We start from the raw sequence: 25,628 nt of genomic DNA, 5'->3' as shown, positions 1-25,628 counted from the left end.
GCCCGGGACCCCGCGCGAGGCGGCGCCCGGCTGAGGGGCTGCGTAGGCCCCGCCCGGCCAGGCCCAGCCGGGCCCTGGACAGGTCAGTGCCGGGGCGGGGGAGGGGTTCTCGCCTAGAGCGGGGCCGGGGGCCGCGCTCATCGCACTGGAAACTGGGCACCGCCCTCCGGTGCCACTCGCGGCCCGGGCCTATGCGGCTGCAAGGCCATGCCAACCGCGGCTCTCGCCCTCTCGGCACCTGGGAGGTGCCCTGCTCCTCTGCCTCCCTCGCCGGGGGACCCTGCCTGCTCCGCACCGCACCGCCCCTGGAAGCTGCTGTGTCAGCCTCGGCGTGCCACACGCTTCCGTGTGTTCCCGTCCCCCCTCCGAGGTCCCGCACATCCCGACCCCAACACGTCGCCCGGGAGGGCCATTTCCCGGGATGGAGGGGCCGTGTAGGGTCCACACTGCTGGCATCTGCTGTACTTTCTTGGTAGCGGACAACCTATCTCGGAGGCGCTTGCGGCTTCGCTGGAGAGTTTTGTTTTTAATCTAGTTCAGTCTCACGAGGTTTTTAATTGGATGGAAAGGGACAAGCTGTTCTGTGTCTGTCCTCTCTTCCATTTTTAGAAGAGCGTTTTCTCTCCTTCCTATGCCAAATGAAGGTTTACTATATTTGTTGGTTCTTTACATTAAAATCGGGATTTGTGAGGTTCTCTATTTAAATTGAAGTCCACAGAGTGAGAAATTTGCCCAAGGTCAGGTTGCAAAGCAGTGGTGAAGCTGCAGTCTGAACTAACCCCTGGACCCTGTGTTGTTGGATACCAGTTTGTGCCAGCGATATACTCTCACCCTTCCAGCCCTCACCGTCTCACCCCCACCCTTGATACCTGAACAGATTTCACTTACACACTTTCAGTTCTGATCAACTTTTCCTTTCCTTTCTAGGTCATACCTAGAATGTTTTACCTTCATGTGCTGTCTATAGAGCACACTCCTTTCTTTTTTCTGCTTTGCAAACCAGTGACAGCTTTCCCCTCAGATAGCTCCCATCCTTGATCCTTAATCCCGTTTCCATTAGCATATTGGGCCCAGAGGATCCCTTGTGAAATAAGCTACCGACCTAAATCCACCATATGTCCCTGATTTTTCTGGGACAGCCCCAATTTAAACTATTCCATCCCGTTGTCCATCAGCCTGAGTGTCTGATTTTTGTCCATCAGACACTGAGTGTCTGATTTTTGTTTTAGGAAATAATGTCACTTTGACTGTACCAGACCCTACTGTCCTGGCCTTTTCCAGCCATTTGGCTCTGGGGCATAACTAGATAATCCAATTATCATTCACCTGGGATTTTTCTTCCCCTCCTGAGTCAACCCAAATGTTGGAACTGCCGGGATTTCTAGGTCAGCATGAACATTACAGGCTGATGAGGCAAGGAAATTCCTTCTTTCTCTTGTATTTTGTGTCCCCCTCTCCCCCACTGCCACCCACATCTTTTATTCCAGCACTGGGCAGCAGACCTGTGGCAGTGCCTCTTGATTAGGCTTTAGGTTTAGATCACAAGGAATATAGGACTTCACATCAATTTGACTCTAGAATAGAAAGTACTTTACTATATTTGATATAGGAGAAGAGATTCTGTCTCGAATCTTAAGACACCAGCACAATTAAATAGTTTTGACTTCATTAAGTTAGATTTAACACACCCTTATTAAGTTCTTTCTTTATGTAAGGCACTGTCCTAGGCACTGTGGAGAATACAAAAGTGATTTTAACACATCACTCTCAACATCTGGACCTGTGTTTAGGAATATCCACACTTTTGAAGCAGCTCATAAACTGTTTTCCACTGTTCATTTCTGCCTCTAAGTTCCAGCCCCTGCAGGGAGGAACCAGAGTTTCTGGCTTGGCTCATTCACAAGGGTGGGCTTGTTTTGCAGAGGGTCTGGCAGATGGGGAGTGGTGCTCTTTTGGCACCTGCCCTTTCCAGGCACTCTTCATCACGTGAGCTCTGCCTCTCAGCCCACCCAAGATCTGTTTCCAGGCTTGTCCATACACACGGGGAAGAATAGATGACTTTTTTCTCTATACATAGTCAAGAAAGTGAGTAGTTTCTTAGTCCACATTTCTGTTGTTCTTGAGTTGATTTCTCAGTTGTTCAACTGCATTTTCATGAGCAATCTCTCCTATTTTCATCCCCCCCCCTTTTTCCCCCTTCAAACTGTTTTTTGCTGACATGTGGCACATAGGTGCTTAATGAATGTTGGTGTTTCATCATGTACTCACCTCCCAGTCCTTTCCAAGTCTCTTCCAGGTCCTGTCCTAATTTTTAATTTACCTTTGCCAAGTGCACTCCGTATATATTATTTCTCCTTCTCTCAAAGAGTAAACTCCAGCCCCTCTTTCTATCACACTAATGATTGTCCTGGCTGTAGGTCTCTTCAGCCATTGTTTCTGTGCATTCTCTGCATCCTTCAGTGAAAGATAACCTCTTAGGAAGGTGTCTTTTTGCTTCTCCAAACAGATCTCCTCTGTCTTTGACTTTCTAGTCTAAGCTGATTGACCCTGAGATTTCTCTTCCTGCCACCAAGACCCCTTCCCCCAGCTATGACCCTGTGCCTGTGACTTGCTCTGGCTCAGCCCCAGATTCCACCCTTTTTTCAGACCACATCCTTTTTCCTGCCTTACTCATTTCCTGTCTCAGATACTTTGGATCCCTTGGTTCTGATCTTTCAGAGAGAGAGAGAAACAAACAGGAGAGGAATAAATGGATAGATGATCCTGTAAAATTGAACTGTTCTTGCTTCTGGCCTTTCACGCTCTTATATAGGTCGTCCCTCTCTAGGTTTTCTTATTTAAGGAAAAGACACATACACACACACAGAAAATAACTTACTCAAAATTAGGAACCTCTACCCATGTGTTCGTGAGTATTTTTTTATCTCTATTTTGTTGTTGTTGTTGTGAATGTATAAAAACGTTGACTTGACTGCCTTAGACCCTTCCTCTAAGTCTCTGTCCTCCCTTGGGCTGTGAGCCTCAGGCTAGGCATTCGGTAACCATTTGCTGAATAAAATTCACCCACCTCCTGTCAGAGTCCTTCACTTTCAGCTAGCATAGATCAGCAAGCCAAAATAAAATTAAAGTTTAAAAAAACTAGGGAATAGGATGGTGGTTCCAGTTCTGCTAATACTGCTCCATGTTAGTATGATATTTACCAAAGGTTTTTTCCCTCTTTGAGTCAGTCTATGTAAAAGCTCTCCCAGCTGTTCAGTATTTAATCTCCACACAGATCTGGTTCCACCCACAAAAAAAAAAAAATTCTCTTCTGAGATTATCTACTAAAGAGAGAGTAGGGAAATGAATCTTTATAAATGATATTTTCTTTTATTCCCTTTGTTTTGTGCCATTTTGCAACTGGAAGATGAAGATGATTTTTTTTATAGTCAGGAGGAATCTCACAAAAATGGTTGTAGAGAGAGGCTTTTGTGTATCCCTCAGGAGACTGTCCTGAAGTCCCATGTCTGAACCTGCCCACCTCTCCCACCTCCCCCGGGTTCCCATCCCATGGAAAAACAGGGTGAGAACTGACTGCCTTATGTAATCTGCTCTGATGGGGCCTTTGTGCCAGTGACAGAAATGACTCTTCAGTGATTTAGAAGCTTTGACGGAACTCAAAGCTGGACTATGTCTCAAGGTGCAGATCTGAACATATACAAGTATAGATTTATGTTTTAAATGTTTTATGGCGTGATATAAATTACAACATAAATCAACAGTTAAAAAGACTTTTTTTGAGTGTTTGTTAAAAAAAAAAAGATATGCCTATTTAAGATAACTACATATTTACAACTGAAGTAGATGTAGGTGTCATTTTAAGCATTGACTTATTTAAAATTTTTCATTTTGAATTACTAGCTACATCAGAACATTGATTTGATATTTGTTAAGATATTCAGAGGCAAACCATCTTTAATTCTACTTTATGACATGGATATTTTGGGAATTGTTAGGAAAATAATCAATCATTTGCATATCCAAGACAATATGCTTACAAATTCTGGACTTTTTCCCCATAAATAACAAAAGTAGAATGTAATTGGCATGGCCAAGAAATGGGCTGCTTTATAGTTAATCAAGAGTTATAAAATTAAGAATTATTAGTTTTTGAAGATAAAAGTATAGTGAGAAACATAGCATACAATTTAAATAAACTCTTGGTATGGGATTCATTGTAAGACCATGTAAACTTCATAGTTTTTTTTTTTTTTTCCTTCCCTTCCAAGTTATTTATAGTTAGTGAAAAAGGACATGAATTTCCAAATGATATTTTAGGTTAGACAAGTCCAAAGGAAGAGAACATTCTTTCTACATCTGCTAAAGAAATGATTGCTATTAAACACAGATTGCCAGTGTTCTAAGATGAATCCAGATGTTGAAAAGAGTCCCGTTTGCTATTATGACTTTCTTTAAAGCATAAGCAAATGTTTGTTTCTTAAATTATTTTCTTCTTAGTAGCGAAATTTATTATTTCTATTAAGAAAAGATGACTGTTAGATGCCATGTCATAACCAACCCTTCTCCAGTAGATTAGGAGCCAGGCCTGATACTAAGTATTAGAACTGTTGGCAAGAAAATGAAAGTTCATAATTCCTATGAGTTATTTTTAAAGCTCTAATTGCATGGCTATTATACCTCAAATACTGTATAATTATCCCTAGTTACTGATATCTTCAGCATGTTTGAAACAATCTATATGTGGCCTAAAGCCACACAGCTATATTAAGACATTTTTAAACAATCGAAGCAAATGACACTTTAAATTAAAACAAAATTAATGTGAAGCAAATTCTTTTTAATCAAAAATTTTTTCTAATCAAATCCACATTTCCAGGCTTCCAGTAATCAATATTAATCAGTTCTGTCAGTTGACTGGTGGTAAAGTAGGGTAATTGGAAGCTTAGACAATGGTTACGAAAAGGAAGGGGTTAATGTATTCCAGGAGCAGAAATTATCAGTAGGATTGGTTTGCAAGATAATTATTCTTCCCCCCCCCCCCCCGCCCCGCAACTCTGCCATTTGTCTAATATTAGTGATCATGCTGTTGGTAACCAAAAAAACAAATGTCATCATATTGAGGAACATGGTTGCCTTTCCTTGTTATCAACCTGAAAAGAATTAAGGACTTCACTAAACATTTCTAGATTTCTTTTGCAAACTGGTAGAAATCCATCTTCCATGAGTTTATTTTTAGCCTTTTAAACTGATTTCACAGACTAAATCACCTCTGGGCATTACAAGGTCCATTAATTTACTATTTTCTAAGTAAAGTGGTTCTTTTATTTGTCTCAAAGTTAACTTCTTTTCTGGTTTCTGGGGTTCTTCTGCACTGTTCTTGCTACCCAAGGACTCTTTATGAAAGAACTATAGTTCTTGTATAGAAAGAGAATTTGGGGGCCGGCCCCATGGCGCACTCGGGAGAGTGCAGCGCTGGGAGCGCAGCGACGCTCCCGCCACAGGTTCGGATCCTATATAGGACTGGCCGGTGCAGGTTCGGATCCTATATAGGACTGGCCGGTGCGCTTACTGGCTGAGCGCGGTGCGGTGACACCACACCAAGGGTTGTGATCCCCTTACCGGTCACGAAAAAGATTTAAAAAAAAAAAAAAAGAAAGAAAGAAAAGAAAGAGAATTTGGTGTTTGTCTTTTTGTCCCTTGGGTTAACAGCCATTGACAGTGAATTGAGACTGGTTTGCCATAAAGGGCAAAAGCACTTCTGTTATGCTGTAGTCAAAGTAGAGGTAGCGTTTCTTCCTGAAGCCTGACCTCAAAAGTGCAAGGACAGGACACCCAGAGTAGACCAAGGCATCTGAGGAACACGAATGATACCTCAGTTTGGGCCACAGAAAGAATAGCTCCACTCTGGGGCTGTAAGAGGCCAGGCTCAGTGAGATTAGGGTGGTTTCCTTTTTTTTTTTTTTTTTAAAAAGATGACCGGTAAGGGGATCTCAACCCTTGGCTTGGTGTTGTCATCACCACGCTCAGCCAGTGAGCAAACTGGCCATCCCTATATGGGATCCGAACCCGGGGCCTTGGTGTTATCAGCACTGCACTCTACCGAGTGAGCCATGGGCCGGCCCGAGGGTGGTTTCCTAATCTGCCGAGGACTCAGTGATGTTGTGGCCAAGCCAAGCCCATACCACTGTGTTGTGCTTGCATTATCTTATCTAATCCTTACTGCAGCCATGTAAGACAGAATATTAGTGCCCCACTCCATAGATGAGGAAACTGAGGCCTAGAGTAACTTGCCTGACATTACAAGCTAGGATTTAAGCCTAGGGTCTCTCTGATCCTAGAGTCTTAACTGCCGTGTAGCACAGCTTCTACATGTATTCAGTGCCAGGCATTTTACATATATAAAATCTGATATTTACTATAACCTTGCAAGATGGGCAGATGAACCTCATTTTTATAGTCAGAGAAACTAAGACTCAGAGCCGGAATTAAGTGCTTGAAGCCACACAGATCATCAAAAATGAAACCAGAATTTGAGCCCAGGTCTGAGCCCAGAACCAGTGCTCTTTCCTGTCAGCCGTTCCTCCTTTCATCTCCTGGGATCTTGGTGTCTGCTGTAGAGCCTGTCCCATTGGTTTTAGACATTTTGCCTTTTGAAATCCTAGCATCTGCCAGAGCACTGTGATTTGAGACTATCTGGGAGCCCTCGGCCTTGGCATTGGATACCTTTGGACTGACCTCCATCACAGTGTTAAATGGAACTCTTTGAAAATTGTGCCTTGACTCGGGGTTAGCTGTTATTCACTGGCGCGTTGACCTGTTGGAAGCCGCCCTGTGGTCCTGCAGGTGCTGCTGCTGAGTGTGATCTGAGGCCCCTACTGCAGTACTCAGCCTGTGGGCTGGACAGCAGTGCCAACAGCTGTGTGGAAATCCCTCCTTGCTCCCGTTGTTGCTAACTGCATGGGGGAGGGCGGCTGTTTGCTCCATTGATTCCTTCCTTCATAGCTGGGGGTGGCAGCTTGGAAAACATTCAGCTGTTTACAATTCAGCTTATGTACACTTTAGCCAGGGATTGTGGGTGAGTCAGAAAGGCTGCGCTTTCTCCTGAGACAGCGTGAAAGTCAGCTGTATGGTAATGGCTGCCAGTGAGGGAGGAACAGCCTCCCTGACAGATGCCCTAAGCCGAGCTACTCAGCCCACATGCTTAAGATCTGAGAAGCTCTCAGTCTGCTCTCCAGTCCTTTTAACCCAGACTCCACACAGTCATCTTACAGTGACACGGAGGGCAGCTCTGGGGTCACCGCTATCTCTCATTCTGCTGGCCAGCTCCTCTGCAAGGAACCCGGCTGTGGATCCAGGGCCTCACCCTCCTGTAACTAAAAAGCTCGCCACTTTGCTCAGCAAAGTGCTCCAAAGATCACTGCTGTTTCTTCCCTTCTTTCTGGGAGAGGTTCTTCAGAGCAGGCTGAGGAAGGTGCTCTGAGGAGCAGGGTGGTGATGGCATCTGTGTGAGAGCCACAGCCTGCTGTGTGTCCGCAAGGCAAGGACGTGACTTGCATGTCTTTTTTTTTTATAAGATGACCGGTAAGGGGGTCTTAACCCTTGGCTTGGTGTTGTCAGCACCACGCTCAGCCAGTGAGCTAATCGGCCATCCCTGTATGGGATCTGAACCTGTGGCCTTGGTGTTATCAGCACCACACTCTCCCGAGTGAGCCACAGGTCAGTCGGCCCATGCCTTGTATGTCTTAGCTCTGTCCTTAGCAGAATTGAAAATGTTTGTAACGTTTGACATTGGTTCCTCCTGCCTACTGGTACTCAAAGGACCCCAGGGTGGGAAGGGGCCTACGATTTTCCCACCATAAGAGCTCCTTTTGTGGATGTGTTAGAAGATACCATCTTCCAGATAAAAGGCATTCACTCTTGCCTTGATTCTGAAATGAGCGCTCGTATCACGTACAATCTGCACTTGAGATGCATGTGAATGAATGTATAAATTTAGTGTAAAAACTTGTGGGAAAAATGGGTCATCTTAACTAATAGCATTTTAGGATTTGGGAAACATGGTATTCAATAATATCAGGTTTAGCCCTATTGAAGGTTTATGTGCTGTTTCCTTTTAGGCTTCTTGAAATATAGAATCTAGCTTGTGGGTCCTGATTAACAATGTTCAGGGATTCCTTCCTTGATAGTCCAGGAATCCCTTTTTGGGAATTGCTCGCCTAGGTCATCCCGCCCTTCCCAACCCAAGTGCTGCAGCCCACATGTGATGTCTGGCCTCTGCTTCAAACTGTCTCGGAATGCAGTTTACATTTCCCGTCCTCTTTTCTCCACTGCCCTTATGCTGCACCATGTCCCACCCCTCTGCACCATGTCACAGCCCTCCCTCCACTTGAGCAGCCCACCCAGGAAAATCTGAAGCACTGGGGCCTGATCTCGGTTCTGCCACTGACTGCCTTTTGTGACCTTGGGTAAATCACCTCACCCCTGAGGCTAAAGTTGCTTCATTTGGAAAATTAAGATGTTAGACTCAGGACCCTTTTAACTCTAAAGGATCCAAACAATCGCTCTCCACTCCCATCCCCTCCCACCATACCTCTGTCTCTAAATTGGGAGAGAAGCAATCTGCTTGTCTGAGTCAAATAATTCACAGGAAGGTGTGAATGACTATAGATGTATACTTGCATTTTAAAGAAGGTTGTTAACCAAATGAATGTCTTTAATTGATGGACTCTGTCGGGGGTCACAGAACAGAGCTCCAGCCTGCTTGTCTCCCTCCCCCTCTCCCTCCTCCGGCCTTTCTCCCCCTCTCTCCCCTTTACTTTCCTACCTTCCCCTGGGGAGCAGGGGGAGGATGTCAACAAGTTGTGCTCATGAAATATCTTGCCATCCCCACTTTTGGAATGGCACTAATTTCTTTGGGGGCACAAATATAATTAAAAAGACTGTAGAGGGTGGTCCCAGACCTTTCCACAAGGACTCGGTATTCTGCTCTCAGCTTCCTGTGCTGTAGTACACGCCACTGCTGGGCCCAGGTGCCATCTGCATCTGCTGCTGTCTGTCTCCTGGATATGGTTTCACTGGGGATCACTTTGCAGGTGTTCTGCTCAGGCACTCTCTAAAGCAAGCAGTTCTTGAGGAACCCTGCTGTCACCCACCCTGCCACATGGCTGGGCCTGCTAAGCTGAGACACAGTAAGCATGACTTTAGTGCCAGGGGCCTGGAGAGAGTGCTCTGTGTTTTATGGGTGACCTTGTTTTGCCATTTGTTGAGCAGAATGTGCTGCAAGGAAACATCCATGTTATCACCTACTCTGATTCCTTAAATTATATTACTTCATTAGCTCTTACTCCAACTGCAGCCAACCAGGGTAGTTAGATATCTTTTTAATTAAAATACAGTGCTCCCTTCTTCTCATGTCTGGAGAAGTGGAAATCAGCCATTGGCCAAGCTGAGGGGTGGAAAGAGAAGACCTGCTTTTTCTGCGTTTCCTCCAAAGTCAGGTCTTCAAGGCTTATTTTAGGGTCAAACAGATTGAGTGCTAGGCTCTGAAATACCCATCGCAAAGGTTAGTACTGAACCGTATTCCATTATAACTGATGATTTTTGTCTTGTCTATGCATATGGAGAACATCACAACTGGTTCTAAAGTGGCCAGATTTTGCATAGCTGGGAGCAGCCTGACCTGTGTCTGCAGCAGGCTGGAGAGCTCAGCCTCTCTGCACTCCTACCAGCTGATCCTGAGGGCAGGACCAGTTTTCTAGGCGCCTCCCTGCCTCTGCCTCTAGAGGTCATCTTGCCTAGCCAAGTGCCCGGATCTGGAATAAATGTTTCAAAAGGGACAGGGAATTGATAGTTCTGGATGTGGACACTCAATTCCAGCCTTTGGGGGCACACTTAATGCCGTACCTCCCTTCTGATAAGGAAATCCCTACTATAACAGGAAGAAGTTGGCCAAAGAATAGCTCTTCTTCTTCTTTATAGCCAGGTACCCAGAAACGCCGCTCTTGTAGGCAGGCTCCAGCCTTGCTGCTTCAGAATGTAATTTGTACACCTCAGCTGGTGCCAAGTTGCTTGTTTTGGTACTGGGAAGGCCTGTGCTCTTTATGTGGACAATGAAGACAGACCATGGGTTCCATGCATTCCAGTTTAACAAACATTAAGCATCTGTCATATCTTGGATATTGTATTAGTTCCTGAAGATACAGAGGTGGCAGAGTCATTGCGCCCTGACTAGACAAATCTGCTCTGCTTAGCAGAGGTGACCAACCCCAAAGCAGATGATTTCACAAACTGGAGCACAGAGAAGGGCCACTGGGTGGTCCTTCCTATTTTATACCACTCCTATATGGACTGTTTCTGCCAGAGCCTGTGAGTGAGACCAGAATCAAGAAGCAACCTAGAGGTTGAGACTTATACTATCTAAGAGTCCCCAGGACATACTGTTATGTTCCTTCTGACCTGAATACCTACCCACCCCCAAGCCTGCCCCCACTGAAGCTTGGCTTTACTTCCCTCCCCCAGCCTCTCCTACTCTGGTATCCTGTCTCCACCTTTCAGTTTCAGGTGCCTAACCATTTAAAGGCACTTGAAACCTGTCGGAATCCCCAGCAGCACTTACAGCCTTGGGACTGGTCAAGAGAATTCACTAAGGAACTAAATTCCAAAGATAGAGTATTTCTTTGTCTCTTTTATCTGGCCTCAGAGCCAGCAGAGCAGGTTTCTGCAAGTTTCACTATTAAGTTGCTTTCCCCCAAGCAAGCTGCAAAGCAGTCTGGGAGAGCGGGAAGCAGATTAAATTAATCTCAGCGTGCTGAGCTTGGCAGAGGGTGTTTGGTCATTCCAGAAATAGCCCAGACTCCTTTGTTACTAAAGCAGATGATGAGCTATTGGCCTACAAGATGACTGCAAAGCAAAATAGCTGCAAACCTTTGTATATTCATAAAACACTCTCCTTTCTGTCCCTTGGATTCTGTTTCTCCTGTAATCTACCCCAGAGTTATAATGGAGAGTGATAGTTTCTAATGTTGTGGTGAAAAAGTCTATTTATTTGTTCTCTCTCTAAATAAGTATTTAAAAAAAAAAAAAAAAAACTCAGATTCTGAAAAGTCTTTGCTTCCCTGAGTTAAGTATTGGGTCTTTGGCCTCTGAGCTGGTGGATGTATCTCATCACTAGTGTATGTGGCATGAGGAAAGAATCTGACCTCAAAAGTTAACCTTCTGTCTTGCAGTGTGCATTAATAGGTGCAGATCTGAGAGACAGGAAGGAAGGAGAAGGAGAGGCCAGGGGGAAGGAATCAAGCAAGGATAGAGAGATCCCGTAAAAAGAAACAAGGTATCACAGGCTGTTTGATGATGAATATCTTTTTTTTTTTTCCTATATAAGGATGACCGGTAAGGGGATCTCAACCCTTGGCCTGGTGTTGTTAGCACCACGCTCAGCCAGTGAGCAAACCGGCCATCCCTATATAGGATCCGAACCCGTGGCCTTGGTGTTATCAGCACCGCACTCTACCGAGTGAGCCACAGGCCAGCCTGATGATGAATATCTTGAAAGGTGGGAGGTGGGAGTGATCCCAGAATTCAGAGGAGAATGGGTTAATTCCGTAGAGGTATTATAAACTGAAATGCAGGAGTCACTCATTTCCCTGTACCTATGTTTGAAACAAACAAAATAAAACAAAAATCCTACAACCAGATCTCTTAGATGACTACTCTTGGTATATTATGTTCTGTATTGACTGGATATCTGACATTAAAAGGTTCAGGCAAAGAGAGACCTAGGATGATGATGAACTTGCAATCTTTTTATATAATAAGAAATAGTTGAAAGAGCAGAGGGGGTTTGGCCTGGAAGAGAGAAAATACTGGGAACCTGGCAGATTGGCAGACTTAAATATTTAAAATTTAAAAGCAGAGAAACTTAATATGATTGTGTCATTAACTGTGTCTTCCTGGGGCCGGCCCGGTGGCGCACTGCTACAGTGCGCTGCTTGGGAAGCGTGGCGGCGCTCCCGCCGAGGGTTCGGATCCCACATACAGACCTGTTCCCGCTCACTGGCTGAGCGAGGCGCGGGGGCAACACCGAGGGTTGCGATCCCGTAGCCGGTCCCGGTCCGGTACGGGGGCAACACTGAGGGTTGCGATCCGTTGCCGGACACGGAAAAAGACAAAAAGGAAAAAAAAAAAACTGTGTCTTCCTAGTTATTCATAGATTGTAAAGGAAAGGTTTTTTTTTTTTTTTCCCAATCTCCAAACACCTTTACAATTTATACTAATTCCAAAAGGGGAAAATTTTTTCATCAGTATAGAAGAGTCAAAGCTCTTTCAAATTTTTTTTTCAAATGAATATAGACATTTAAGGGAATTTTTCTAACTTGCTGGTGTGACTGTCTCAAACAAAAATTAATTTAAAAAATTTTTAAATCTCATCTGTCCTATCTTTTGGATGACTTCTACTCAGCTCTGAAGTTTATTATATAGTTGAATTATGGAAGACTGAGTACTAAAGATATGTGTTACAGCCAACTCTTTTTCATTAAAAAAGATTTATCCTGGTTTATTAAGCATTAGGACTACTAGTTATAAAATGAGCTCTAGGGGCCACTACTTGTTGTGACCCAGTTATAAACATCTTCTAAAATGTGTCTGTTTTGATTTCTCCATGCTACATTCCTGTTTTGTGGTGATATTTTGGATCTTTAACATGAAATAAAAGCATCTTCCTACAAAATTTTGTACAAAAATTTCTTAAGTAGTAAATGTACTGAAATCGTTTTTAAATTTAAATTTAAATTTATCGCACACACAAACCCCTCTTCAATGGGTTATGCTTACTAGGCTTGTTGCAATAAAGAAATGGCCTTTTCTTTCTTTTTTTTTTTTTTTTTCTTTTTTAGGAAGTTCCGAGTTAAGGCAACCTCAACTCACTGAGCAGTTGGTGGTGGTAGAGAACCGGCCCAGGAAGTGGGCGGGGAGAGTCACAAAAGTGAGGTGATGAAGTCTTGCACTTCTGAGACAGAGAGGCAACTCCCAAGAGCTGCTGTGGAGGTGGAAGAGATCAGGCCCACTGTGGGGTTGTGCATAGGCACCTAGTCACACGCTTGGAGCACTCCGTTAGGTCTTTTAGAGGAAGGCCAGCAGGCCCACTGAGGAGCAGAACTTAGGAAAGCTTGTCCACAAAGAGATGGAAGGAGGAGGTGACACTGGCTGTGGAGCTGAGAACTGGACCAGAGGCTTGATTGAGGGCGCTGGGCCAGCAGAAACAGCACAGAAAACCTCAGCTCTGCCTAACAGTTTCCTTGGTGGAGAAAATAGAATATGTGCATATCTTAATGCAATGACCCCAAATAACTAGTCTCTGAATAGTCAGATCCACGTGGTAGTGTTTACTTGGGGTTCAGCCTCTAGATTTCTTTGGCATCAATTTCTGGAGTTCAGTGCTTTGACATTTCACAGGACTTAAAATCTAATCCTCCTCCAAGGAACCTCATAGAAGGTCCATTTGACCTCTCTCCCCCAAACTCCGTCACACTCAAAGCTCTATACATAGTTCAGCTTCTCGTCCTGGTTTTAGATGTCACCTTGAATAGTCGATATTCTTCCTTAAACTGAATGTTAATCTGTTTTTCCAAATCAATCTTGACCAAGGTCTTAACTCCTCAAAGACAGAATTCTTGTCTGTTTAACCTGGTTTAACTGTTCTCAGCACAGTTGGGAGACTAAGAAATACTGTTAGCTTATTAGCTGCATTGTTGCAGAACTGATTATTCTCACACTTGGTCGTGTGTCCATTGAAACTATACCACTTTTAAATAAGTCATTGAGGGAGGTGACTGCTTGGTTTGCATTGTTACATTGTCATCTGGCTCCTTGGAAAGAGCCAGGCGCAGTTTGAGACTTTGCTGTCCCTCTCTGGGCCTGGACTCTGCTCTGATCTCCTCTGCTTTGTTTTCCTATTCTCCCTCCTGCAGAGACAGGGCAGGGCATTGTTCATGCACTGACCGACCTCAGCAGCCCCGGCATGACCTCAGGGAACGGAAACTCTGCCTCCAGCATCGCCGGCACTGCCCCCCAGAATGGTGAGAATAAACCACCACAGGCCATTGTGAAACCCCAAATCCTGACGCATGTTATCGAAGGGTTTGTGATCCAGGAGGGGGCGGAGCCTTTCCCGGTACGGACTACTTCTTTTCCCCTCTTTTTTTTTTTAAGTATGTTTTAGATGTGTATTAGAATATTTTTACATTTCCATGTAAAATTTCTGAAAATGTGAATAGTTTGCTCTTTCCTTGCTAATTCCCCCACCCGCCCATCCCCAAAGAATGTCAGAGCTGTTTCTTTCTAGAATTGAGTATATTCCCAATGTCTAGAGGGGTCAGTGATCAGAAATAATTGGGAAGACCCCTTGGTTAGAAGCTCCCACACACAAGACTCAGCTGTGTCCCAGCCTGGTGACATGTGACCCCCTTGGTTAGAAGGGAGTTCACTTTGGGGTATTTGGTGAGAGATGGTGGACTTTGGGAAATTAGACCTTGTTGAGTTTTGAATGCCAAAAAAAACTCTGAACGGCAAAACTTTGGCCAGTTACAAAACTAAAGGAAACTTCATAGAACAGTGTTCTCAAGCTTTATGAGAAATGAAGATGGTGGAGCTGGGTTACAGCCTGAAGCTTGTTTCATATAGTGGAGCCTTGAAAGGGGAGTGAATGAAATTGAGGGGCACTTAAGAAAGGGCACAACCAAGCATCTCCAGTTAAAGCATAAAACCAAAGGGAAATATTTAAAAAATCACGAAGGTGGTTTATGAAAACAAAGCCTCCAGAGCAGTTTTTGTGCAGTGTGAATTGGAGGACAGGTGGCACTGCTCTGTAGGAGTGGAGGAGCCTAGAGCCAGGTGCGCACCAGCCTCTCTCCTGGTGAAAATTATCTGGCGGTTAGAGATACAACATCTTCCTGGGATGCCATCTGCCTTTTGCTCATTCTTTGGATCCATGAGTGGTTTGACTAGTCAGCAGACAACTCTGAGCTTGATTAACTGAGATGGGTGAACGGCCATTCTGAAATGCCAGAAAACAAATATGTTCTCATCCTCTTTCTCTCTGGAGGTTGTCCAAGGCCAGTGGCAAATCACCTGGAGCATCTCAGCTATAAGTAGCTCCAGCCCTGTTACATCCCTTCCCTCGTTAGACTGGGTCTTCCCCTTGGCGTCCTAGAGTAACACTAGAAACCAGCTGATCTCATGGGGTGGATTCAGGCTGAATAGCACCCCAGCATCACCCTAGGGTCAGACACCATGTGATCTGGCTACCAGGCTGCCTGAACAAAAGCAACAGGAGAGTGAATAAAGCAAAAACAAGAGTGAATAAGGCAGTCTGGGATACTGGGGAGCACAGGGCATTTGCCTTCCACAGCTTCCATGGCTACCTGCATGCACCTCTGGCTTGGGTAGGGCATTGGTAAGATGGAGAGCAGTAAGAAATCAAAAACAGGTGCTGTGTCTTCCACACACACATTTTCACACAGACTCAGCTCTGTCCCTGCCTGGTGACTTGTGGACACTGGGTCTTGGCACTTCTCTGGAGCTGTGGGAACCCTGATTTCTGCCTCCATCTGTGCCCTTAGACACTTGGAAGAATAGATATTTTCCTAACCTTCTGAGCCATCCGTATGTCCTGGCCTGAAGCCATCCTATACCTTGGTGCCCACTGGCATCTTGCCTCATGAGCTAAACAGCAAAATAGGGCCTTGAGCAGGACATACTTGGATGATAATATTGGGGGCAGGGGGGTTTGAGGAGGGCTGACATCTGCACCTAGATACTTTATACATGTAATTGTGATGAGGCTGCAGAGCAAGGGAGCCTAACCCTCACAGCCTCCATGTCACCTGTCCTATAGGTGGGACGCTCGTCCCTGCTAGTGGGGAATCTCAAGAAGAAGTATGCACAGGGGTTCTTGCCTGAGAAACTTCCACAGCAGGATCATACCACCACCACTGACTCAGAGATGGAGGAGCCCTATCTGCAAGGTAAGCATCTCAGACTCTGAATCTTAAGGGATGGCAGACCTCTCACACTTCCTTTCTTGGTGTCCGTGGAGGAACTCAGAGCCAGGGAGTGTGTAAACAGTTCCAACTCCTGAACATTTTGCCCAGTCCCTCTTCATCCTCTATCCCTAGAAAACAGGAATGGGAGAGATCAGGGGAACCATTTGTCATTGCACAGGAGTGTGAAATGCCTCCTTTTACTGCCTCAGGAGGCTGCACTTGGGACTGGGGGCCAGCTCTGAGGCAGGCAGCGGCCAGGCAAGGACTTTCTTGCCACGTGAACCACTAACTGGGACCTACATAGACTGCAGGAGTGTAGGCTCCTGGGTTCTGTTTGCCAGGTCAGTAACCAGCCAGATGGATCATGGTAGGGTGGGATAATTCCAGAAGATCAGTTGTGACAGCATCCAGAGTCTTTCCTATGAGCCTCCTTTCTTCTGTGGTTGTAAAGAAGGGCACTGATTCTTCCCCACCTGTGTTTTGCCTTAGGCTCAAAGCACTTGGAAGAGAACAAGTGAACAAGGGCATCACCAGACAGCCTTGGGTACTTTCCAGGGGGAATAGCATAGCCCTTCCATAAACAGTGACCAAAACAATTTGACATTTTCCAAGCTAGACAGTTGCTGCATGTCATAGCTGTGGGAACATGAGGAGGAGCAGGAGAGAGTAGGGAGGCTCCATAGTGGGCTAGCCGCAGTCCTGTAGGAATTTCTAATTCTTCACACTCACCCATTTCCATACTTTGCAGAGTCCAAAGAGGAGGGTACTCCCCTCAAACTCAAATGTGAGCTCTGTGGCCGGGTGGACTTTGCCTACAAGTTCAAGCGTTCCAAGCGCTTCTGTTCCATGGCTTGTGCAAAGAGGTGAGTGGCCTCAGCCTCCTCGGGATGCACCTTTGCATCCTGCTCTTCTGTCCTACCTCATTCCAGTAAGAGTCCACCCAGGAGGCCACGGTGTGCTTTATCCAGCTTCCTATTTCCTTGACCTGCCTGGAAGCAGCAATGTGTCCTTAATTCTCCGAGCATGAAAAACCAGGACCCTGAGCAGATCAGAGAGAGAGAGCAGCAGAGTCCAAGGAAAGGAAGCAGTGCTTTAACTTGGCTGGCCCTCCTGGGTCCCATGGTGCCATTCTCTTTTTCTACCCTTGGCAACTACCACCTCCTTAGGGTAAGCCCTTCACCAGAAGCTTTGCCCAGAACCACGGCACTAGTTACAGTGTTCCCTTTGCGTGCTTTTACTCAGCTTAGAAGACTAATGATCATGATAAAAACAACTTATTTATTGAGAACCTGTGTGTGCGAAGTGCTCTGCTACTCAGTTGATATGCATTATCTCGGGCCGGCCCGGTGGTGCACTGCTACAGTGCACCGCTTGGGAGCGCAGCGGCGCTCCCGCTGAGGGTTCAGATCCCACATACAGACCGGTTCCCGCTCACTGGCGCCGGCCCGGTGGTGCACTGCTACAGTGCACCGCTTGGGAGCGCAGCGGCGCTCCCGCTGAGGGTTCAGATCCCACATACAGACCGGTTCCCGCTCACTGGCTGAGCGAGGTGCGGACGTGACACTGAGGGTTGCGATCCTGTTGCCGGTCCCGGTCCGGTATGGGCGCAACACTGAGGCTTGCGATCCGTTGCTGGACACGAAAAAAGACAAAAAAAATAAAAATAATAATAATAATAATAATAATATGCGTTATCTCATCTTCAAAATCACTCTGCAAAGCAGGTATTACTGTTGTCCCTTTCTATAGGTTAGGAAACTAATCTTGCTTTGCCTCCAATGGATTTGTCACCCCTTTCCCCCTGGGTGACGGAGCCGCAAAGGATTACTCAAAGCCCATCTCTTCTGAGCAGTGAGAAGCCCCGAAGTGGTTAATCTCCCAGAACCCTCAAGAAAGAGACATTCCTTTCATTTGGGAAATTAACCATGAATTGGGGTTCTCTTCCTGCATTTATTCTCCAGACCAGGAAGTTACAGGAAGAGAACATAGGTGGGGTTATAGTTTAACAATATAGGCTGGTAACATTCAGTAAAACAAGTAAGGTGACATTCTATAGGCAATTTAGTGATCCACCAACAAAAGCTTGATCTTAGCAAACATTCCTTTCCCTACACAGCTTCCCAGTATCTTTATATATCAATCAGTAACTTGTCTGTCTTTGAACCAGCAATCTTGCTGTGCTGCAATTCTTCATCTTACCACAGAGACTAGCCTGGGGAAATTTTCTTGTTTTTTGCAAGGTCAACATTTTATATGTACTTTTAAAAAGTTCGACCAAATCTAAAAGTACAAGAAACTAGGCCCTGTGAAATATATTTGCTTTATAGTATACTCCACAAACTAAGACACAAAGGAGAAGTCGTTGTGTCTAAAGTGACATAGCTAATAAGTCATAGACCTGGGAATTTAGACTCATCTCACTCTAAAGACCTACGTGGTTTTTGTATCAAGGTAGAAGAGGCAGCTGACCTTGAAGCCTTGACCCCTCAGAAGAAAAGAAAGCTGCAGGTCTTGGGCAGAGGTGCTGTGCATGCCAAGCTGGAGTTCGGCCTTCCTGAGCTTCTCCTTGGGCTGTGCTGGAGGTAGCCAGGACACCTCTATCATGCTTTGCCCAGCTACTCTCCAGCAGGACAACTGACAGTAGTTTCCTGGCAAAGATAATATTTATAGTAGGATATGTCAGCCATGGGTTTTCATGATCCAAGCTGTCATGTCAGACATTTTGTAGACATTATCTCATGTCATTGTGAGACCAGTTTTAGAAAGTGAGTGGTATTACCTCCAACTCCTGATAAGGAAACTGAGGCTCATAGCCCACAGTCACACAGCTAATAATAAGTGATGGAGTTAGGGTTTGAACCAATAGATGGACTCAAATTTTGCCAGACAGCTGGGCTGGTCTCATTCTGCCTAGGGCCCATAAGCCCCACAACTGCCCTGACTTTCCTGTTCTCTGTCTCTGACAGGTACAATGTCGGATGCACCAAACGAGTGGGACTTTTCCACTCGGACCGGAGCAAGCTGCAGAAGGCAGGGTCCACGACCCACAACCGCCGTCGTGCCAGCAAAGCCAGTCTGCCAGCACTTACCAAGGACACCAAGAAGCAGGTGAGAGGAAGGAGAGCCTGAAGCTCCTTTCCTACAAGTCCCCACCAACTTTCCTTCTTCCATGACCCTAAACACCCACGTTCCCTTTCAGCTGCTGACTTCTTTATGCTCCATGGTATTCTCATTTCTCACAGATCTGTCCAGTCAAGCCTTCCCTGTGTCCCTTAATAGCTTCCTTCATTTAGACCCATGGTGCCCACGAAGTACCTTACTCTTTAGTGGCCTTGCCCCGCCTCACTCCTCATCTTCCAGTTTGCCTCCTTCCTTGATCTCTGTGCACAGAAATGGGGTCTCCCCTGACTGGTTCTATGAAGGGACAGGCTGTTCAGGGTGCCTCCTGTCTTAATGGAGGGCTAGGTGAGAAGGCAGCCTCCACCCTTTGCCTTGCCACCTTTTCTCCTCCTTGAACATCAGAGCATTGAGTTCTTGAAGGTCTCTACCAGGAACATGGGTATTCATTCATTAAATATTTTTAGCAACAGCTATATGCCAGGAACTCCGTTAGGCACTAAGGCTCTGAGGACAGTCTTGCCCTAAAGGAACTCACAGCCTAGCGTGATGTTTCATAACCTTGTATGTACTCTGCTTGTTGTTTTTGTCTTAAACCTCTTTAAGAATCTGATGAAAGCTGTGGGCCAAAATGTAAATACACTAGAAATTTTACATGCTCTTTCAAGTAGTTCATAGACCACCTCCTGAAACCCACAGAACCCTGATTTAAAACCTAACATCTAGAAGAAAAAATAGACCTATACTCAGATAACTGCAGTATAGCGCAGTACACGCTACAATACTAGAAGGGACTAACTCTCCTGATGATCGAAGAAGGGGCAGCACAGAAGACACTATTTGATCTAGGAATTCACAGATGTGTAGTAGTAGACCACGAAGGAAAGAGAGAAGTGCCTGCCTTTACCAATCACTGCTGCTAGAAATGGTTTCTTCCCCCATCCTGAAGAAAATTGTTTCTCTCTGCTCCCAGCCAACAGGCACTGTACCCCTTTCAGTTACTGCTGCATTGCAGCTGACACACAGCCAGGAAGACTCCAGCCGTTGCTCAGATAACTCAAGCTATGAGGAACCCTTGTCACCCATCTCAGCCAGCTCATCCACCTCCCGCCGGCGACAAGGCCAGCGGGACTTGGAGCTCCCTGACATGCACATGCGGGACCTGGTGGGCATGGGACACCACTTCCTGCCAAGTGAGCCCACCAAATGGAACGTAGAAGATGTTTATGAATTCATCCGCTCTCTGCCAGGTAAGGCCCTTGGAAGTTCCATGCTTGCCCAAATAGCAAGGAATGAGAAGTGAAAGACCTCACCTCCCACCACCAGGAAGGATTAGGTAGTTCAGGTAATGGCTCAGGTTCAGGAACTCTGGGGTACAGAGATGAATAAGGTGAGATTCGTGCCTGTGAGAGCTTATATTCTAGTGCAGAATGAAAACTGTAAATAATATTCCATAGCTATAATGCAGTATATTTACTGGCATGGTAAGTGGTATGTGTGAAATACAGAGATGGTAATGTAATTAACCCTGTCCCTCTCTTGGGGCATGTTGGCAGGGGAGTCAGGTGAGAGTGTAAGAAATCTGTCAAGGAGAACATCAAAATTAAGAAAATTTAAACTGAGTGACAGTGGACAAGTACACCTTTGCCAGATGGAGAGACTGCATATGGGAGCAGCTTGAGCAGAGGCACAAAGACATGAAAGTCCATGATATATCTGGGCACTATGCATAGCCCTGTGTGTTGAAGCGCACGTGGTTGTGAGCACAGCTAGAATCTAGAAACGAACCTTGAGAGGCACACCTTATGCCGTTCACAGATGCTTTCAGTGGGACCCAAAAGCTTCTCTCCAGTTTTTCTGCCAGTCTTACCCATACAGTGACCACCTCAGGTATTGATAACCACAAGCCTGTTACTCAGAGACTAGAGTGTGGTTAAGAGCACAGACTTTTGAGTGAAAGAGAACTGGATTCAAATCTGGCTTTCACTTAACCCATATGTTATCTATTGCTACATCCCCAAAATTTATCACACAATTGCTGTGGTTAAGGAATTCAGGAGTGGCTTATCTCAGCACTTCTGCCCCAGGCTCTCTTATGAGGTTGCGATTAAGATGTTGGCCAAGGCTGAGGTCATCTGAAGGTTTTACTGGGGCTGTAATGTGCTCTTCCAATGTGCCTCACTCAATGATTCACAAATAGGAGCTGGCTGTTAGCAAGAGGCCTCAGTTCCTCTCCACATGGGCCTCTCCAGAGAGCTGTGCAAGTGTTCTCATGACATGAGTGGCAGCAGGCTTTTCCCACAGGTAGTGATACAAGACAGCAGGGCAGAAGCCATTACTCCCTTTATGATCTAGCCTCAAAAGTCACATGCTGGCACTTCCACAATATCTTATTGGTCACACAGGTCAGTCCTACTCATTGTGTGAAGGGCATAAGTACTGGGAAGCAAAGATTATTGGGAGCCATTCAGAGATAGAGTACTACAGTTCACCACTAGCTCCCAATGATTCATGTTCCTTCCTCATGCAAAATACCCTCACCCCCTACCAAAGTTCCTGAGAGTCTCTTCCCATTATAGTATCAGTGTGAAGTCCAGAATCTTATCATCTAACTCAGGTACAGGCACAGGTGAGGCTCCATAGATCCAGTTCCTCAAGTACTGTATCTAGTCCATTTCTGTTACTTATAACACAATACCTGGAACTGCATAATTTATAAAGAAATAATATTTACTGCTTATAGTTGTGGAGGCTGGGAAGTCCAAAATCCAGGAAACATATCTGGTAAAGATATTGGTGGTGACAGTCATGCTGGGGTCTTACATGGCAGAATGGCAGAACACTGAGAGAGATGGCTCCTCATGCTCTCCTTTTAAAGCCTCCCAGAACTACTCCCATTATTCCAAGAAAGGACCAATCTATTCATGAGAGTATAGTCCTCACAATCTAATCGCATCTTCAAGGCCCCACCTTTCAATTAGCATACTAGGATTTCCCACTGTCAACAGTTACAGTGAGGATTAAGCTTCAGTGAGTTTAGGGGCATTCAATCTACAGCAAGTATGGTTCCTCTCAATCTGAAGACCTGAGAACTAAAAAGACAGGTTGTCCTCTCCCTTCCACAAACCCAATATATAGTGAGGTAAGCATATGATAACCATTGTAGACATGCCCATTCAAAAAAAGAAAAAACAGCATACAAGAGTCACTGATCCATACCAGTTCTAAAATCTAGTAGGGTATATGTTGGCATTTCCTTGATTAGTTCTCAAAGCCTGGAAGTGATTCTCTTTCACTCAGTTCCACCCTCTGAGTTAGCCTGCCTCTTCTTCTGTGGCAGGTAGCCTACATTTTCAATGTAGTAGTTTTCTCAGCCTACTTCCTGCTGCTTTTTATTTTATATTACTGCTGACCCTTCCAGTCTAAGCTAGCAGTATTTCTGCCAATACAATTCTCTTAAAATCTTTGTGGGCCTTCTATGAGTCTTGTTGGAGTTCATCCCATTAGATAAAAAGCACACCCAAAATTGTCTTCAAGATAAGCCTTTCTCTACATTGGGCTTCTTCTAAAGCTGAGGGACAGTGCTCTTAAGATTCTTAGAAGCCCTACTATTGAATAGAGAGGATTTGTGAGGCTGGCCCACATACTCATTAGAGAGCCTTTGGATTGAACAGTTCTTTGAGGCATCACCTTAAGTCTTTCTGAAGTCTTAACAAATTATTTAAGCCACATTTTTTTTTTTAAAGTTGGCCGGTAAGGGGATCTTAACCCTTGACTTGGTTTTATCAGCACCACACTCTCCCAAGTGAGTTAATTAGCCATCCCTATATAGGATCTGAACCCATGGCCTTGGTGTTATCAGCACCACACTCTCCCAAGTGAGCCACGGGTCGTCCCTGATTGTTGTTTTTTTATGGCAGCATTCTTCTTCCAGGTTCCAAAATCTGTTATTAGTTATCTATTGCTGTGATACAAATTACTCCAAAACTTAGTGACTTTAAACAATAATCACTGATTATCTTAAGAGTCCTGTGGGTCAGGAATTTAGAGTGGCTTAGATGGGCAGTTGTGACTTGGGGTCTTATATGAATGAAGTCTCAGTCTAGATGTCAGCCAGGGCTGCAACTGCAGCCTGGAGCAGCCTGGAGCAGTCTGGAGCCTGAAGATCCACTTCCAAGGTGGTTCATTCACATGGCACTTGGGGTTGGCTGCTGGCAAGAGGCCTCAGTTGCTTTCCATATGGGCCTCTCTCGAGAACTGTTTGAGTGTTCTCCAAGGCTGGCTTATTCCAAAATAAATTATCCAGAAGAGCAAGGTGAAAGCTGCAGTGCCTTCATTATCTGGCCTTGGAAATCACATGCTGTCACTTCCACAGCATCTTATGGGTCACCCAGGTAAGATCAGTTCATGGAGGGGGACCCAAACAAGGGCATGAAGAAGGAAGCATGGATCGTGACTACCTTGGGTAAGTCACTTAGCCTCTCTCAAGCTGCAAAATAAGAATAGCAATACCTTCCTCAAGGTATGGTTGAGGATTAAAAGAGACAGTGTATCTAAGGTGCAGTGGTTGCCGAAAGTAAATGCTGGCAGCTCTAACTGATGCTATCTTTGGTGGTATCCCCCTCAGGCTGCCAGGAGATAGCAGAGGAATTCCGTGCCCAGGAAATCGATGGGCAAGCTCTGCTGCTGCTCAAGGAGGACCACCTGATGAGTGCCATGAACATCAAGCTGGGGCCCGCTCTGAAGATCTATGCTCGCATCAGCATGCTCAAGGACTCCTAGGGCTGGCTGGGGAAGCCAAGGTTCTGGCCCAGGGCTCCTCCTCCCAACTGAGCAGAGCCAGACAGACATTCCTGAGGGGCCCAGAAATGGGGCCAGTCGGAGAGAAGGGGCTCTTCCTAGGGGCATGGCTGGCGAGGAGGTCTGGGCACCTCCTCAATGGCTCTCAGGGGCCTTTCATTTCTGTGGGAGGGGCAGAGAGGTAGGTGGCACAGAAGATGGGGCTTTATGCTTGTAAATATTGATAGCACTGGCTTCCTCCAAAGTCCCAATACTTTAGCCCCAATCTCTTCCCCTCTCTCTGTCCCCCCATTTTCCAGGGGGATATGGTCAGGGCTCCCCAACCTGAGTTGGGTTACTTCCAAGGGCAGCCAGCAGGCCTGGATAGAGGCCTTGTAAGCCCTTGCCTTCCTTCCTCCCATTTCTTTCTCCAGGCCTGGTTAACTCTTCCGTTGCCAGCTTCTCCCCCTTCATTCTATTTCTGCAGCAGCTGGGGGTTCTCCCCGCTACACTTTCTGCAGGTGGAGAGAGAGAAGCTGGGCCCAGTTTGGCCATGCCTGCTGGCACAGACGCCTTAACGCTGTGTGTATGACTGTATGACTGTGTGGGAGCCTGGACTGACAGATAGGCCAAGAGCCACCCTCTGGCATTTCCAGGTGTTTTGTAGCAAACAGCCACTTAGTGCTTTGTCCTGGACTCCACTCAGCCTCAGGATGGGGAATAGAGAAGAAGGGCAGCTTCAGTACAGAGAGGCAAGATCAGAAAGAGATGAAGATAGGAGATTTTCCTTTCCAGACTTGTCGAGATGTCTCTGACACCCCCTTCCCACACTGTGAAGTTCCCCTGACTGCCCCGCTATCTCACAAACAGCACTAAGGAAGCTCCGGTGGGCTGGGCCACATAGCCCAGAGAGTTGAGCCGGGTTGGGCTTCCTGGTCTGCCTGCCCGCCTGCTCACTGTGGGAGCCCTAGTGCTGGGGGCCCGGAGATCTTCTAAGGGGAGAGAACAGCTGAAGTTACTGTTGTGTGAAGAAGACAGCCTTTGACTTCCCACTCCCATACTTTTTTGCCTATAAAACTTCCTAGCAGCAATTTGAGCTACCTGAGGAGGAGGCAGGGCAGAAAGGGCGAGGGCCTGCCTCTGACTTGCCCTGTCCTTTGCAGACTCCTGGGGGTATCCCTTGCAGGAAGGGGATGGGCAGCTTTCTCAGCTTGTTCTATTCCCTACCCACACCCCCAGGCAGGGTTGGAAATGAAGGACTTTTTTTAACCTTTTTTTGTTTTTTAAAAATAAATCTGTAAAATCTGTCTCTTCTGTGCCTTTCTCCTCCTAGGGATGCCTGTCTCTGAACCCAAATGGCTACTTTTCACCCATAAGAAGAGGGATGGGTCCCTGGGTTGGGGGAGGGGCCTTAACTAGACAGCATATCCTCCATGCTTTGCTGGGGCAGGGTCTTGGCCCCAGTTTGTATAGGAGAAGCAGATACCACCTCTGCTCTTCACAGGGTGTCACTTGGAGGTCCAGAAGCTCCTTCAGCTCTGATCTCACCCCCTCCCCCTCAACCATTCCTACTTGGGAGACATGACTCTGTTGGGCCAACAGCATCTGGAACACCTGGGACAGAACCCAGACTCCCATCCTCCAACAAACACCTTTGGATGGAGCTGCCAAGTGCTCAGAAATGCCCTTGGG

At 46.0% G+C, this 25,628-nt stretch overlaps 1 protein-coding gene across 3 annotated transcripts in view; it reads left to right on the top strand.

Moving 5' to 3' along the window:
• The window catches only part of PHC2 (polyhomeotic homolog 2 (Drosophila)), a 51,693-nt gene extending 26,448 nt beyond the window's left edge, over positions 1-25,245 (top strand). For 2 of the 3 annotated variants that reach the window (XM_008587087.1, XM_008587088.1), the window contains 6 exons: positions 13,968-14,170; positions 15,893-16,022; positions 16,789-16,903; positions 19,007-19,148; positions 20,131-20,407; positions 23,785-25,245. In XM_008587087.1, the coding sequence (XP_008585309.1) occupies positions 13,968-14,170; positions 15,893-16,022; positions 16,789-16,903; positions 19,007-19,148; positions 20,131-20,407; positions 23,785-23,939 (1,022 nt within the window). In that variant the 3' untranslated portion in view covers positions 23,940-25,245. Of the gene's footprint in view, positions 1-6; positions 83-13,967; positions 14,171-15,892; positions 16,023-16,788; positions 16,904-19,006; positions 19,149-20,130; positions 20,408-23,784 lie in introns of those variants that run through there. The other variant, XM_008587089.1, reaches the window with a different exon arrangement.
• The last annotated feature ends 383 nt before the right edge of the window (positions 25,246-25,628 follow it).

This window comes from Galeopterus variegatus, unplaced genomic scaffold, assembly GCF_000696425.1.
Source record: "Galeopterus variegatus unplaced genomic scaffold, G_variegatus-3.0.2 Scaffold4246, whole genome shotgun sequence".
In the NCBI taxonomy this organism is placed as follows: Eukaryota; Metazoa; Chordata; class Mammalia; order Dermoptera; family Cynocephalidae; genus Galeopterus; species Galeopterus variegatus.
The sequence above is the reverse complement of the archived record's forward strand: the minus strand, read 5'-3'. Positions and strand labels throughout refer to the sequence as shown.